At 39.2% G+C, this 16,572-nt stretch overlaps 1 protein-coding gene across 2 annotated transcripts in view; it reads left to right on the forward strand.

Annotated features, from left to right (window-relative positions):
* NLN (neurolysin) overlaps nt 1-16,572 on the forward strand; it is a 133,296-nt gene that overhangs the window by 63,921 nt on the left and 52,803 nt on the right. For both annotated transcript variants that reach the window (XM_004465564.5, XM_004465565.4), the window contains exon 7: nt 14,457-14,592. In XM_004465564.5, the coding sequence (XP_004465621.1) occupies nt 14,457-14,592 (136 nt within the window). The remainder of the gene's footprint in view (nt 1-14,456; nt 14,593-16,572) is intronic.

Consider the following 16,572-nt stretch of genomic DNA (forward strand, 5'->3'; position numbering starts at 1 on the left):
TGAGGCTGGAGAGTTGATTTAGAGATCAAATAATAGACTTTTTATGTCAAATTTATGACTTCTTTGGTAATAAAGTTCCCTCAAAAACTTAGTGGTCTTCCTAGCCATTTGTTTCCTTTCAGTTTCATGTGAAAATACCTACACTCAATAATTGCTTTCAATCATGGTTCTTAAACCTGCCAAATCCTTACTTATTTACTGGGGTCTGTATCTTGACCATCCCACCCTCACTCAATTTAATGGAATCTGAAACAATAGGCTTGAGGGGAAAGGTATCATTCTTAATCTAATCTCTGCAATTGACTAGTTCTGAGTAATGGTCTTTTCCTTATGTTAAGAGTATGGAAGTCCCAGATTATGAGCGACAGGCAGAGCTGGGCCTTATCAGAACTTTTTTACTTTCCATCTTTGTAAACTGGCCAATTGATGTAATCTTTCCAAAAACAACAAATACCAACTAATATACACCAACATTATTAGTTTTCCCAACCAATTCCTCTATAGCCGTAAGATCTCCCATCCAGCTTATGGCAAGCAGTGGTTTTAACCAATGTTATTCCATGTATAATGAGGAACACCAGATTCTCAGCCTATAACATCTGTATCCTCAACTCCTACTACCCAGTCATTAATCCATCCCTGCACATTTTTCATTTGTGTTATAGCAGCATCCTCTATTCCTGGTACCATTTTCTGTTTGTGTTAAGGTACAGGCTAAGCAACTGTACCAAAGACAACCAAAAATACAGTGATGGCAACAATGCAAGGTGTTGGTGGTGGGTTGGTGTATGGTGCTTCTGTATGATATTATACATGTTTGCTTTGTAAGTTCATAGCTTTTACTATACACTTACTGTTTATGTATGTTCATGTCTAAATGGTATACTTTAATAAATTTTTTAAAAATACTCTGACTTAAATTTTTAAAAGTTTATTTCTCTTGCAGCTGTCCAAAAATGGAGAAAAGCTCTCCATTTTATAATGCTCTCCATATTATAAGTATGTGGCTCTGAGTGTCATTGTTTCCATCTTCATTTCATAACTAGCAAGGCAAATATCTATAGAGAGATGACCCAGAAATTTCACTCAACACTTTGTTCTCATGTCATTATCCCAGTGTGTACCACGTAGTCATGACTAGTTCAGTGAAGGCCAAGAAATGCTGGATGATCATTGCCCAAGCAAAAATGCAGAGTTCTTTTTCTAAAATAAAGAATGGGGGAATAGATATCAATAGAAAATTGTCACTCTAGAGGGAAAGTGTAGGGAAACTGAGAAAGGTGGAAGAAAAATTCAAACTAGTTAATGTTAGAACTTGGAGAATTATATTGTGTGTGTTTCTGTTATCCATGTTTCCATTCTAGTTTTAAAATAATCATAATTAAATAGTTATATAGCACTTGCCCTTGTGCCATGCATTTTTTAAGCGCTTTACATATATTCTCATTTAAATCTTCAAATCACTCTTTGATGTAGCCGCTTTTATTATCTGTTTCTTACAAATGAGGAAACTGAGGCTCAGAGGTTAAGTGCCTCGCCCTAGGGCAGACAACAGGTAAATGATGAGGCCAATATTGAATCCCGGTGGTATGACCTCACTATGTGCTCCTCTTTAGAAAATTGTCAATAAATAACTTATTGATTTAATCGTTGAGATCAGTTTTTCTTTGGGTTTAACATTTATTTTCTTTATCTGGTAGAATTACTGATCCTTTCATTGTTAAGAAGACAGTGAAACAATATCATTAAAGAAAATATTTACAGTATTAATTTAGAGAAGATTCCTCAAACATCCAGCATACACCATGCATCCCAGAAAAAAAAAAACAAAATTGCTTTTATTTTTACATATCCCTTCACATATAAACACATTTTTACATAATTGCTATCACACATTCAAAAGTTTTTTGGCAGCATCAAACGTCTCTTAGACTGAAAAATTTGTAATTCAATACTGACTAATATATATATCAAAAACATCAAATTGTGTCTTTCTGAACCAATTAATTAAATAATCTCATAATAAAAATAATTCTAATCAGTGCTTTAGGAAGATTTGTGTATTTTTTATTATATGATCCCATTTATATAATGTAAAAATAAGTAATTTGTTTTACTTTATTTTGTACATTTAATTTAAAATATAAACAAGAAAAAGAAAACACAGTTGAATAAAACCATACATTTCTCAGTGTATTGGATACATGTCAATTTTTTTAAAATCATGCATTCTTTTACACAATATATTTGGTTCATAGTAACGCAGTCATACAGTATTTGTCCTTTTGTGTCTGGCTTGCTTCGCTCAACATAATGTCCTCCAGATTCATCCATGTTGTCATATGCTTTATGACTTCAATTCTTCTTACAGCTGTATAATATTCTGTTGTGTGAATACAACACAGTTTGTATATCCATTCATTGGTTGATGTACACCTGGATTGTTTCCAATTTTTGGTCATCGTGAATAATACTGCTGTGAACATTGGTATGCAGCTGTCTGTTTGCATCACTGCTCTCAGTTCTTCTGGGTATATACCCAGTAGTGGTATTGCAGGGTCATGTGGCAAGTCTATATTCAACTTCTTTAGGAACTGCCAAACAGTCCTCCACAGTGGCTGTACCATTCTGTATTCCCACTAGCAGTGAATCAGTGTTCCTATCCTTCCACATCCTCTTTAACAGTTGTATTTCTCTGTCTTTTTAATAGTGGCCATTCTGATAGGTATGAAATGATATCACATTGTAATTTTGATTTGCATTTCCCTAATCATTAGTGATGTTGAGCATTTCTTCATGTGTTTTTTTTGCCACTTGTACTTCTTTGGACAAATATCCACTGAAGTCTTTTGCCCTCTTTTTAATTGGGTAGTTGGTCTTTTTATTGTTGACTTGTAACATGTCTTTATATATCCAGGATGTGAAATCCTTATCAGACACGTGATTGCCAAATATTTTCTCCCATTGAGTCAGCTGCTTTGTCCCCTTTTGACAAAGCCCTGTGAGGTACAAAAGTGTTTAATTTTGAAGAGGTCCCATTTATCTATTTTTTCTTTTCCTGCATGTGCTTTGGATGTAAAGTCCAAGAAACCACACCTACTACAAGGTCTTAAAGATGTTTCCATCCATTTTCTTCTAGTAGCTTTATGGTCCTGGCTTTTATATTTAGGTCTTTGATCCATTTTGAGTTGATTCTTATATAGGGAGTAAGATAGGGGTCCTCTTTCATTTTTTTTGGTTATAGATGTCCAGTTCTCCCAGCACCATTTGGTGAAGAGACTGTTTTGACCCATAAACATGGACTTGGTAGTTTTGTCAAAAACCAGTCTACTGTATAGGTAAGGGTTGATTTCTGGATTCTCAATTCTATTCCACTAATTAATGTGTCTATCTTTATACCACTACCATGCTGTTTTGACAGCTGTAGCTTTGTAATATGTATCATGGTCAGGTAGTGAAATTCCTCCCACATCACTCTTCTTTTTTAGAATACTTTTGCCTATTTGCATGCACTTTCGCTTCCAAATGAGTTTGGTAATTGCCTTTTCTAATTCTTTAAAGTAGGCTATTGGTAGTTTTTTTTTAAGATTTATTTTTTATTTCTTTCCTCTTCCCACCCCGCCCCCCCCCCCCCATTGTCTGCTGTCTGTGTCCATCACTCTGTGTGTGTTCTTCTGTGTCTGCTTGCATTCTTGTCAGTGGCACCAAGAATCTATCTCTTTTTGTTGCATCATCTTGCTGCATCAGTTCTCTGTATGTGCGGTGCCACTCCTGGGCAGGCTATGCTTTTTTCACATGGGGCAGCTCTCTTTGCAGGGCACACTCCTTGCCCACAGGGCTCCCCTACACAGGAAACACCCCTGCATGGCACAGCACTCCTTGCACACATCAGCACAGTGCATGAGTCAGCTCACCACACGGGTCAGGAGGTCCTGTGTTTGAACCCTGGACCTCCCATATGGTAGGCGGACATTCTTTATCAGTTGAGCCAAATCTGCTTCCCTAAGCTATTGGTATTTTGATTGACCTTGCATTGAATCTATAAATCAGTTTGGGTAAGATTGACATCTTTGCAATATTTATTCTTCTAATCCATGAACACAGAATGTCTTTCCATTTGTTTAGGTCTTTTAAAAATTTCTTTTAACTAGATGGGACCAACATAACTGTGAGGGCAATAGAAGTGTTTCACAAGAGTACGCAAGGATGGATATAAGACATGTAAAATTATACCAAAAATATATAGGGGCTGATAGGCTAAAATGTAAATCATAATGTGAAACATAGGATAACTAAAAATTTAGAAAATTGTACAGCCTAAAGTATAAACCACAATGTAAACACAAATGTTACCTTGTTTGAAAGCTATTGTCTCAATATCTGTACATTAGTTTCAGTAAATATGGTATGAATATGTTAAAAAGTAAAATAAAATAAAATTACTTTTAGCATTGTTTCATAGTTTTCTGCATATAGGTCCTGTACTTCTCTGGGTAAATTAATTCCTAAGTATTTGACTCTTTTTTTGCTATTACAAATGGAATTTTTCCCAATTTCCCTTCATATTGTTCAGTACTAGTGTATAAAAACATTACTGATTTTTGCATGTTGCTCTTGTATCCTGCCACTTTGCTGAACTCATATATTAGCTCAATTAGCTCTGTCGTGTTTGCTGAGCTCATTTATTAGCTCAAGTAGCTTTATCAGGGACACTTCAGAATTTTCTAAGTACAGGACCATATCTTCCACAAACAGTGAGAGTTATACTTCCTCTTTTCCTATTCAGATGCACTTAATTTTTTTTTCTTGTCTAATTGCCCTAGCTAGAACTTCCAGTACAATATTGAAAATAATGGTGATAGTGGGCATCCTTGTCTTGTTCCAGATGTCAGAGGGAAAGATTTCCACCTTTCCCCATTGAGTACAATGTTGGCTGTGGGTTTTACATATATGCCTTTTATCATATTGAGGAAGTTCCCTTCTATTCCTATCTTTTGAAGTGTTTTTTTAATTAACTTTTTTTTTTTAAGATTTATTTATTTCTCTCCCCTTCCCCCCCCCCACCCCGGTTGTCTGTTCTCTGTGTCTATTTGCTGCGTCGTCTTTGTGCGCTCTGTTGTTGTCAGCGGCATGGGAATCTGTGTTTCTTTTTGTTGCATCATCTTGTGTCAGCTCTCCATGTGGGCGGCACCATTCCTGGGCAGGCTGCACTTTCTTTGGTGCTGGGCGACTCCCCTTACCGGGCGAACTCCTTGCACGTGGGGCTCCCCTATGCGGGGACACCCCTGCGTGGCAGGGCACTCCTTGCGCGCATCGGCACTGCGCATGGGCCAGCTCCACACGGGTCAAGGAGGCCCAGGGTTTGAACTGCAGACCTCCCATGTGGTAGATAGACGCCCTACCACTGGGCCAAATCCGCCGCCTGAAGTGTTTTTTTATCAAAAAAAGATGCAGGGTTTTGTTGAATGCCTTTTCTGTGTCAACTGAGATGATCGTGTGGGTTTTTTTACCTTCAGCTTGTTAAGGTGGTATATTTTGTTGATTGATTTTCTTATTTTGAACCAGACTTTTACACAAAGAATAAATCCTACTTGGTCATGATATATAATAAGTCATTTGATATGCTGTTGAATTCGATTTGCAAGTATTTTGTTGGTAGTTTTTTTTTTTTAAATAAATTTATTTACTTTTCAATAAGTTTAAATCCTTGAGGGGTACAGCATCACACGGATTTGGTGTCCAATGGCCTTAGCTGGAAGGTTGCTTCGGAACTTAGCACAAACCATGCCACTGCTTCCATGAGCACGAGTTACCTTTCCCCAGATTACTCTGGTTTTGTTAGGTTTGCTGCCAGGAGTCACTGTTGTTTTTTGCTTTGTACACATAAGCCCATCTCTTGCCCAAATAGAATTCAGTTTCATCTCACGCATAAACACCTTCAGTTTTAAGAAGGGCTGTGTGCTCCCTCTGGTTCCAGAGCCCCCCACTTATAGCCAGCAAAAGTGGCTTTGGACCACAGCCTTCCAGACATATTTGCTGTTTTAGAAGTCCTGTTCCCAGCAGGCCTCCACAGGCCCCAAGATGGCTGAAAGAGCTATTGGTAGTTTTTCTATCTATGTTTATTAGAGAGATTGGTCTATAATTTTCTTTTCTTTGTAGTATCTTTATCTGACTTTGGTATTAGGGTGATGTTGGCTTCATAAAAATGTGTTGGATAATTTTCCCTCCTCTTCAGTTTTTTGAAAGAGTTTAAACAGGATTGGTGTTAATTCTTTTCAAAATGCTTGGTAGAATTCACGTGTCATGGACATTTTTAGTGACAGATTCAACCTCTTTAAATGTGATTGGTTTGTTCAGTTCTTGTATTTCTTGTAGTGTCAGGGTAGATTCTTTGTGCATTTCTAGTAATTTGTCCATTTCATCTAGGTTCTCTTGTGTGTTGGCATACAGTTTCTCATAATACCCTTTTATGATCCTTTTTATTTCTGTGGCGTCAGTCATAATTTCCCCCCTTTCATTTTTGATTGTATTTATTTGCATCTTCTCTCTTTTTTTCGTTTGTTAGTCTAGCTAGGGGTTTTTCAATTTTATTGGTCTTCTCAAAGAACCAGCTTTTGGTTTTGTTGATTCTCCCTATTTTATTTATTTTTTGTTCTCAATTTCATTTATTTCTCCTCTAATCTTTTTTATTTCTTTTCTTCTTCTTGCCTCGGGATTAGTTTGCTGTTCTTTTTCTAGTTTCTCTAGTTGTTTAGTTAAATCTTTGAGGTTAGCTCTTTCTTCTTTTTTAATGTAGGTGTTTGGAGCTATAAATTTTCCTCTCAAGACTGCCTTTGCTATATCCCATAAATTTTGATAAGCTGTGTTCTCGTTTTCATTTGTCTCAGTATATTTACTGATTTCACTTGCGATTTCTTCTTTGACCCACTGATTATTTAGGAGTGTGTTGTTCAGTCTCCACAGATTTGCAAACTTACTTTTTTCCTGTCTATTATTGATTTCCAGCTTAATAATATGTTCTGAGAATGTTCTTTGTATAATTTCAACGTTTTTATATTTATTGAGGGCTGCATTGTGCCCTAATATATGGTCTGTTGTGGAGAAAGATCCAGGGGCACGTGAGAAGAATGTATAACCCGCTGATTTTGGATGCAATGTTCTGTATATGTCTATTAGGTCTAACTTGTTAATCATATTGTTCAAGTTCTCTGATTCCTTGTTGATCTTCAGTCTAGTTGTTCTGTCTAATGATATGATTGGTATGTTGAAGTCTCCAGTGATTATTGTAGAGATGTCTGTTTCTCCCTTCAGTTTTGCTAGAGTTTGTCTCATATATTTTGGAGTACCCTGGTTAGGTGCATAGATATTTATGAGTATTTTATCTTTCTGGTGGATTGTTCCTTTTTTAAATATAGAATGACCTTCTGTATCTCATAACTTTTTTGCATTTAAAATCTGTTTTGTCTAACACTAGTATAGCAACCCATCTCTTTTTTAGTTACTACTTGCATGTAGTGTCTTTTTCCAGCTTTTCACTTTCAGCCAGTTTGTATTCTTTGGTCTGAGGTGAATTTCTTGTAAGCAGCATATGAATGGGTCATGTTTTTTATCTATTCTGTCAGCCTGTATCATTTGATTGGTGAGTTTAATCCATTCACATTCAATGATATTACTGTAAATACAGTATTTACTATTACCATTTTATTCATTGTTTTTAATATGTCATATTTTTATCTGTCTTTTTACTCTTTTGGTTATCCTTTCTGCTATTCTTTCTTCTATACTCTCCTCCAGGCCTCTCTTTCCTGTCTTTTTATTTCAGGTTCTAAGACTTCTTTAATATTTCCTGCAAAGGTGGATTCTTTTTTGCACACTCTCTTAGTTTCTTTTGTGACTATTTTATACTCACCTTCATATTTGAAGGACAATTTTGCTAGATAAAGAATTCTCTGCTGGTAGTTTTTCTCTTTCCATATCCTAATTGTTTCATACCATTGTCTTCTCGCCTCCATGGTTTCTGTAGAGAAATCTACACTAAATCTTACTGGGCATCTCTTGCATATGATGGTTTGCTTCTCCCTTGCTACTTTTAGAATTTTCTCTTTGTCCTTGACATTTGACATTCTGAGTAGTATGTGTCTTGGAGTAGGTCTATTCAGATTTATTCTGATTGGGGTACAGTGCGCTTCTTAGACATACAAGTTCATTTCTTTTGTGAGAGTTGGGAAATTGTCAGCTATTATTTCCTCAAATACTCTTTCTGTCCCTTTTCCCATCTCTTTTCCTTCTGAAACTCCCATGATATGTATATGATTAGTATGTTATTGAGTTTCGTGTTGTTATTCAGCTCTCTGTGCCCCTGCACCATTTTTTCCATTCTTTTCTCTGACCATTCTTTTCTCTCTACAATTTCAGCTGTCTGTCTTCTGTATCACTTCTTCTGTCATTTCAAGGCTGTTGTATGCCTCTAATGGGTTTTTTATATCACCTATTGTGTCTTTCATTCCCATGAGGTCCGTTACTTTCCTCTTCAGGATTTCAAATGCTTCTTTGCCCTTGTTCAGTGTCTTCTTGATGTTATGTATCTTTCTAGCTATATTGTCTTTCAACTCATTACTTTGATTTTGGAAATTTGTATGAATCTCATTGATTTTTTTTTATTTCTCTCCCCCCGCCCCCATTGTCTGCTCTCTGTGTCCATTTGCTGTGTGTTCTTCTGTGTCAGCTTGCATTCTTGTCAGCGGCATTGGGAATCTGTGTCTCTTTTGTTGCATCATCTTGTTGTGTTGCGTCAGCTCTCCATGTGTGCAGTGCCACTCCTAGGCAGGCTGCACTTTTTTCACACAGGACGGCTCTCCTTGCAGGGCATACTCCTTGTGCATGGAGCTCCCCTATGTGGGGGATACCCCGCGTGGCATGGCACTCCTTGCACACATCAGCACTGCACGTGGGCCAGCTCACCACATGGGTCAGGAAGCCCTGGGTTTGAGCCCTGGACCTCCCATATGGTAGGTAGGTACTCTATCAGTTGAGCAAATTCCACTTCCCTCACTAATTATTTATCTCAAATCCTATGTCTCTTCTGGGGCTTTCATATATTTCTTTTCTTTGGCCATTTCTTCCCTTTTCTTAGTATGGCTTGTAATTTTTGCTGATATCTACACATCTGATTACAGTAGTGAGTTTACTCAAATGCTTGATTTCTCTCTTTCATAGGGTTTTAATAGCAGAAAGCTGTGTGTTACTGGTGTTCTTTGATTCTTAGTTCAACCTATTCTGTGTCTTTAGGATTGTCCCTGTTAGTTGCTTGTATCTGGGTCCTGGACCCAGTAATGGGTTGTAGATCCACTTCCTAGGGCCTTTGGTAGGGAGGCTATAATGGCTTGAAAAAGCTTCTTTTTTTTTTTAATACATAGATCATACAAAATGTTATATTAAAAATATAAGAGGTTCCCATATACCCCCACTAGCAAATGGTACTCTTTGACAGACCTCTCAGTTCAGTGCCTGGTCAGAGTATGTTTGCTTCAACATGGACTGGATCAATGTGACAGGTTTCTGCCTTGAGGCTAAGAGCGTTGTTATTCAAACTTTCTCAGAGGCAGTTCTCCAACTTTACTGGCAGCCCCCTCCCTTTTCCTGGGTAGGAAATTTGTACCCACTCCCTTCTGTGTCTTCAACAGTAGTCTGTCTGTAGAGAGGGAGATTGAGAGGGTCAGATCTCTTTAGTCCTTTGCTGGTTCCAAAGACAAACAATGGCCCCACCTGGCCTGGAAGGACTCCTGAGACACAGCAGACCAAATGTGTGGGTCAAAAGCTGAGTCAGCCTTTTGCTGTGTCTCTCTCTCCCCTTTCCTGGGGAGATGAATCCTTGGGTCCCCTCTTGTCTGTAGCTGCCAGCCCTGAGGCCTGAGAGTTCAGAAATGTCTGTAGGGTGGGGAGGATGCTGCCATTTGCAGCTGTGGCTCTTACCTTACAATTTTTCCATTATGATTCTTTTCCATTGTACCTTTCTCATCTGGGCAGTGTTCAGACTTCCCTTGGTGTCTTAAACCCCAGAAGATTTTTTTCTAGGCTATTTCTGCCTGTCCTCTGGCAGTTTTTCTGGGAGAGAAGAGATTCCCTTGTCTTTCTAGTCCACCATCTTGCCCGAAGTTCCCCTAAATTTGTTTTAACTATTCTAGGTCTTTTGCATTTTTATGTAAGTTTTTAAATCAGGTTGTTATTTCTATACAATATCCCCTTTTTATGTAATAGATTTACTAAGATGTAATTCACATACCATACAATTTACCCATTTGAAATATATCATCTCATGGCTTTTAGTATATTCATATAAGAATATGCTAAATATATATGACTGTTTTGCAAATACATGGTTTATTCAGAACATCTGATTTCCTTCTGCCAGTCTAAAATTTTGATACTTACCCGGCAGATGGTGTCCACATGACCAGTCTCTAGTAAAAACCCTAGCCACTGAGTCTCCCATGGGCTTCTCTGGGCAGAAACTGTGTGCACATTTTGCTGCGTTTTCATTGACAGGGAAAGAGTGCACTCCGTGTAACCCCTCACGGGGCAGAGCATAAAGAAGCCTGCACAGGGATTTCTCCAGCCTATGCCTTTTCCCCTTATGATCTGGCTTTGTATCCTTAATGCCTCACTATAATTAATCTTAGCTGTGCGTACAACTATATGCTGAATCCCATGAGTCGTTCTAGAGAATCTCCAAATGTTGGGTGGTTTGGGGGACCCTGACACATCTTTGGTTCCTACCTTATTGAATATTTTTATCATAAGAGTGTTGGATTTTGTCAAAAGCTTTTTCTTTGTCTATTGAGATGATATGTGATTTTTCCTTTATTTTCTATTTTTGAATGTCCTTTTATTCTATTAATACAGTTTATTACATTGATTTTCATACGTTAAACTTGCATTACTGGGGAAATCCCACTTGATCATGGTGTATAATCCTTTCTATATGTTGCACAATTCAGTTTTATTTTTAGTTGAGCAGTTTTGCCCCTATATGTGTAAGGGATATTGTGCTGTAGTTTTCTTTTCTTGTGGTGCCTTTTCCTTGCTTTGGTATCAGGGTAATACTGGCCTCATATGAGTTGGGAAGTGTTCCCTCTTCTATGTTTTGAAAGAGTTTCCGAAGGTTTGGTAATTCCTATTCATGTTTGATAGAATTCACCAGTGAAACCTGGGCTTCGTGTTTTCTCTGTAGGAAATGCTTTATTTTCTAATTCAACATGCAGTTGCTCATAGTCACTTATAATCCTTTTTTTTTTAAGATTTCTTTTTCTCGCCTCTCCCCCTCCCCATGTCTGCTCTATGTGTCCATTCACTGTGTGTTCTTCTGTGTCCACTTGCATTCTCGGCGGCACTGGGATGTCTCTTTTTTGTTGCGTCACCTAGCTACACCAGCTCTCCCTGTCTGCGACACCGCTCCTGGGCAGGCTGTGCTTTCTTCTTGCAGGGCGGCTCTCCTTTTGGGGTGCACTCCTTGTGCGTGGGGCTCCCCTACACGGGGGACACCCCTGCGTGGCACAGCACTCCTTGCGTGCAGCAGCACTGCATGTGGGCCAGCTCACCACACAGGCTAGGAGGCTCTGAGTTTGAACCCTGGGCCTCCTGTATAGTAGGCAGACACTCTAATCAGTTGAGCCACCTCTGCTTCCCGACTTATAATCCTTTTTATTTCTGTAAGGTCAATACTGATATCCCCTTTTACATTCCTAATTTTGATAATTTGAGTCTCTTTTTTTCTTTTGTTCAAGTTAAAGATTTAGAATTCAGTTGAGCAGTCAGACTAACGATTTGTCAGCTTGTCAATTTGGTTTGTCACCTTTTGGTTTCATTGATTTTGTCAATTGTTTTCTGTTTCTCTATTTCATTTATTTTTGTTTTGATTTTTTTCTTCCTTCTGCTTGTTTTGGATTTTGTTTACTTTTTCTAGTTTTTAAGATGGAGTGTTAGGTTATTGGTCTGATATCTCTCTTAACATAGGTATTTATAGCTATAAATTTCCTCTTTTTTTTTTTTTAAGATTTATTTTATTTATTTCTCTCCCCTTCCACCCCCCGCCCCAGTTGCCTGTTCTCTGTGTCCATTTGCTGCGCGTTCTTCTTTTTGTCCGCTTCTCCTGTTGTCAGCGGCACTGGAATCTGTGTTTCTTTTGTTGCATCATCTTGCTGCATCAGCTCTCCTTGTGTGTGGCACCATCCCTGGGCAGGCTGAACTTTCTTTCGTGCTGGGCAGCTCTCATTATGGGGTGCACTCCCTGCGCGTGGGGCTCCCCTACATGGGGGACACCCCTGTGTGGCACAACACTCCTTGTGTGCATCAGCAGTGCACATGGGCCAGCCCCACACGGGTCAAGGAGGCCTGGGGTTAGAGCCATGGGCCTCCCATGTGGTAGACAGACGCCCTACCCACTGGGCCAAGTCCTCCTCCCTAAATTTCCTTTTGAGCCCTGCTTTAGTTGCATCCCCTAAGTCTTGTTATATTGTGTTTTCATTTTTATTCATCTTAAAGTATTTTCTAATTTCCCTAATGATTTCTTCTTCAACCTTCTTTTAGTTTTCGAGCTGCTACAACAAATACCGTATCATGGGTTGGCTTAACAACGGGAATTTATTGGGTCACAGTTTCAGAGGCTAGACAGCTTGCTTCTTCCCAGGTTTGGTATACTCTGGCTGGCTGGCAAGACTTCAGGTTCCTTGGCTTTTCTGTCACAGGCAATGCACATGGCAAACGTGTTCTTTCTCTTCCAGGTCCTATTGACTTCCACCTTCTGACTGCTCCTCTTGGCTTTCCTTTTTTTTAAATCTAATTTCCTTTGCTTATGAGGACTTCAGCCATATTGGATTAAGGCCCACCTTCATTCAGTTTTGGGCACACCTTAACTAATGACATGTTCAGAGATCCTGTTACAAATGAATTCACACCCATAGGGCCAGGGGCTGGGACTTGAACTTGTGAAGGAACAGGATTCAGTCCTCAAGAGACCCATTGGTCATTCAGGAGTGTATTGTTTAATTTCCACATATTTGTGAATTTCCCAAATTTCCTTCTGTTGTTGATTTCTTAATTCCACTGTGGTTGGAAAACATTCCTTCAAAATTGATGAGGCTGGTTTTATACCCTAGCATATGGTTTTCTCCTGGAAAATGTTCCATGTTGCACTTGAGAAGAATATGTATTCTGCTTTTGTTGATTGGATGTCAATAAATATATGTTAGGATTAGTTGTTTAATAATATTTTCTTATATTTCCTTGTTGATATTCTGCCTGATTGTGCTACCATTAATAAAAGTAGAGCACTGAAGTGTCTCTAAGGGGATTTTTAAATAATTGCATATGAATGTTCCCACTTCACTATTATCTTAGATTGAGACTGAGGGGAGGAGTTATCAAATATAGTCACTCCTTTTTTTTTTTCAGCATGTGTTTATCAACATAGTTGAAATTGGCTCTCATCAATGAGTGCTTAGGTTGTGCTATTTTGAAGTCTGTCTTTGTGATGAGATTGCAAATGATGATATGCTATCTCGGAAAGGAAAAAGGTTTCTAGGAAGGGAAAAAAATTTCCCTCCTCCTAGAGATAAGTGCTTTTCTGCGTCATTCTCAACCATTCCCCTCTCTTCCTTAAAAAATATATAATATTGATATAGAATAATTTAGTAAAAGTGAGTTGGTTTAAAAATATTTGGGGAAATGAACTTGGCCCAGTGGTTAGGGCGTCTGTCTACCACATGGGAGGTTCGCGGTTCAAACCCCGGGCCTCCTTGACCCGTGTGGAGCTGGCCCATGGGCAGTGCTGATGCGCGCAAGGAGTGCCCTGCCACGCAGGGGTGTCCCTGCGGAGGAGACCCACACGCAAGGAGTGCGCCTCTTAAGGAGAGCCGCCCAGCGCGAAAGAAAGTGCAGCCTGCCCAGGAATGGTGCCACACACATGGAGAGCTGACACAACAAGATGATGCAACAAAAAGAGACACAGATTCATGTGCCCCTGACAACAACAGAAACCGACAAAGAAACAAGACGCAGAAATAGACACAGAGAACAGACAACCGGGGTGGGGGTGGGAGAGAGGGGAGAAAAATAAATAAATAAATAAATAAATCTTAAAAAAAAATTTGAAGGGAGCAGATGTGGCTCAAACAGTTGAGCATCTGCCTCCCACATGGGAGGTCCTGGCTTTGATCCCTAGTGCCTCCTAAAAAAAAAAACAAAAACAAGCAAACAATAAAAAAAACCAACTCAGGGGAGCTGATGCAGGTCAGTGGTTGAGCACCGGCTTCCCACATAGGAAGTCCTGAGTTCAATCCCCTGGTTAAAAAAAAAAAAAATTGACAATTTTTAACCCAACTAAAAATACCTATAAGAGCTGTTTTCTTTTTAGCTTTTGGAGTCAGTTCATTATTAATGTTTATGTTGTTTATCCCTAGGAAAACACCATAATTTTGCAGCAGCTACTTCCACTGCGGGCCAAAGTTGCCAAACTACTCGGCTATAGCACACATGCTGACTTTGTACTTGAAATGAACACTGCCAAGAGCACAAGCCACGTAACAACCTTTCTAGGTTAGTTCTTTTTCTTTTCTTTAATCAGTGATGTGACTTTCATTTCTTTTTCTTTATGACTGTTTTGCTTCATCATAGCACCTTGACCTAGGGCCTCAGAATCAAACCCTGTGAAGACATCCTATTTTTCATTCATTCAAGAGAAACTTATTGATCACCTAGTATATGCCAGATACTGTGCTTGGTTTTAGGAATTGCTATTTGTTTGTATTACTATTATAGTCCTTGCTTCGTTCTACTTTGTATCTTATTTGCGATTTTTATGCTAATTCTTAACAAGATGTCCAGGATTCTAACAGAGTATCAGCCCTTTGGCTTTATTCACTGCCACCAGGTATTTGGCAGTTATAGCATGGCTACTTAGGAATTCATGTGAACTAAGCTGATAAGTAAGCATAAACGAAAAGAGAAAATATATAAACCAAAAATAAACATTTCATACTACAGAGACGAAAACAATATAAAGTAATATGTACCAAAACTATAATCTAATAACTATAGTCATATTCATTTAAAATTATTTTTATCGTAGTCATTTAAAAATCTTGGCTCCTCAATAGAATAGCCAAAGATATTTACATTCTATCAGGTAAGAACTACTGCCCTAATCAGCAGGAAGCAACTACAGAAGAATGAACATCACCCTTCAGCTCCCCTTAAGAATAAGGGCAGGAAAGTGGATGTGGCTCAAGCGATTGAGCTCTTGCCTACCACATGGGAGGTCCCAGGTTCAGTTCCCGGTGCCTCTTGGAGAAGATGAGCAAGACAGTGAGCTGGCGTGATGGGCTGACATGGCAAGCCGACACAACAAGATGATGCAACAAAAGACACAAAGAGGAAATAGCATGAGAGAGACACAACAAAGCAGGGAGGAGAGGTGGTTCAAGCAATCGAGCACCTCTCGTGCACTTGAAAGGTCCCAGGTTCGGTTCCTGATGCCTCCTAAAGAGAATATGAGTAGACACAGAGAGCACACAGCTCATGGACACAGGGAACAGATAGCAAGTGCAAACAATGAGGGGGGCTGGAATAAATAAATAAAATAAATCTTTAAAAAAAAGAATAAGGGCATAAACTCTCTGATGGGGGAGTTGCGGCAGGTTAGTACAGGGAAACAAGGAGAAGACAGGTCACGACTAAGAGCCAGTAGACAACATGACCATGAGACCCTGCCCAGAAACCGCTACTACTGAAAACAAAGCTGGAGGACCCCAGCAACACCCTGACCACAAAGTCCCATTTCCTTGGAACCTTTTCCAGGGTCAAGGAGAGGCCCCGGATATTTCCCAGTGCCTCCCCATTGGTCCCAGGTTGCCCCAAACAAAAAGGCTCATCACTGGCCCCCTGAAAACTGCCAGGTGGGGAGACCAGTCAGGACAGCAGCATCAAGAAGGGGAGGAGTGAAGAGCAGCCTTCATAAAGGCAGATTCTCGACCCCAAATGCGCTTTCTGCCCAGAGGAGCCCACATCAGTACCTCAGTGCATAATCCTGTTCCTTTCTCCCAGTTCTCAATAAACTCTGTTCTTTTCTTCCAGTTCTCAGTAAATTCTTTTTACTGGCCTAACTGAAAAAAAAAAATCCTCTAGCCATGACTTAGCCATGGGGGCCCTATCACTCTTCCCCGCCCCACCTCAATCTCGGCCTCCCTATTACAGTAGTCGCTCTGTTTTCTCCTTCATCTTAGTGAAAATAGTTGAATAACTTAGCTATGGTAAAGATTCTAATTTGTTTTAATCAGCTTTAATTAGAGTCGTCCAGAGTATGATTTTTCCCCCTCACTTACCCTTTCAAACTGTTAATTTTTAGCAGCTAATCAAAATATCTAGTCTACTACTTTGATAGCCATTTACTCTTTTTTCCCCAGAATATATTAATTTATTGAGGGGGATAAGTTACTTAGATGTGAATTGGCTACAAAGGTAAGGAACATGTTAGAAATCGGGTCTGTTAGTAGGAGGAAGCGATTCTACTACTTTTAC

Source organism: Dasypus novemcinctus, chromosome 2 (assembly GCF_030445035.2).
Source record: "Dasypus novemcinctus isolate mDasNov1 chromosome 2, mDasNov1.1.hap2, whole genome shotgun sequence".
NCBI lineage: Eukaryota > Metazoa > Chordata > Mammalia > Cingulata > Dasypodidae > Dasypus > Dasypus novemcinctus.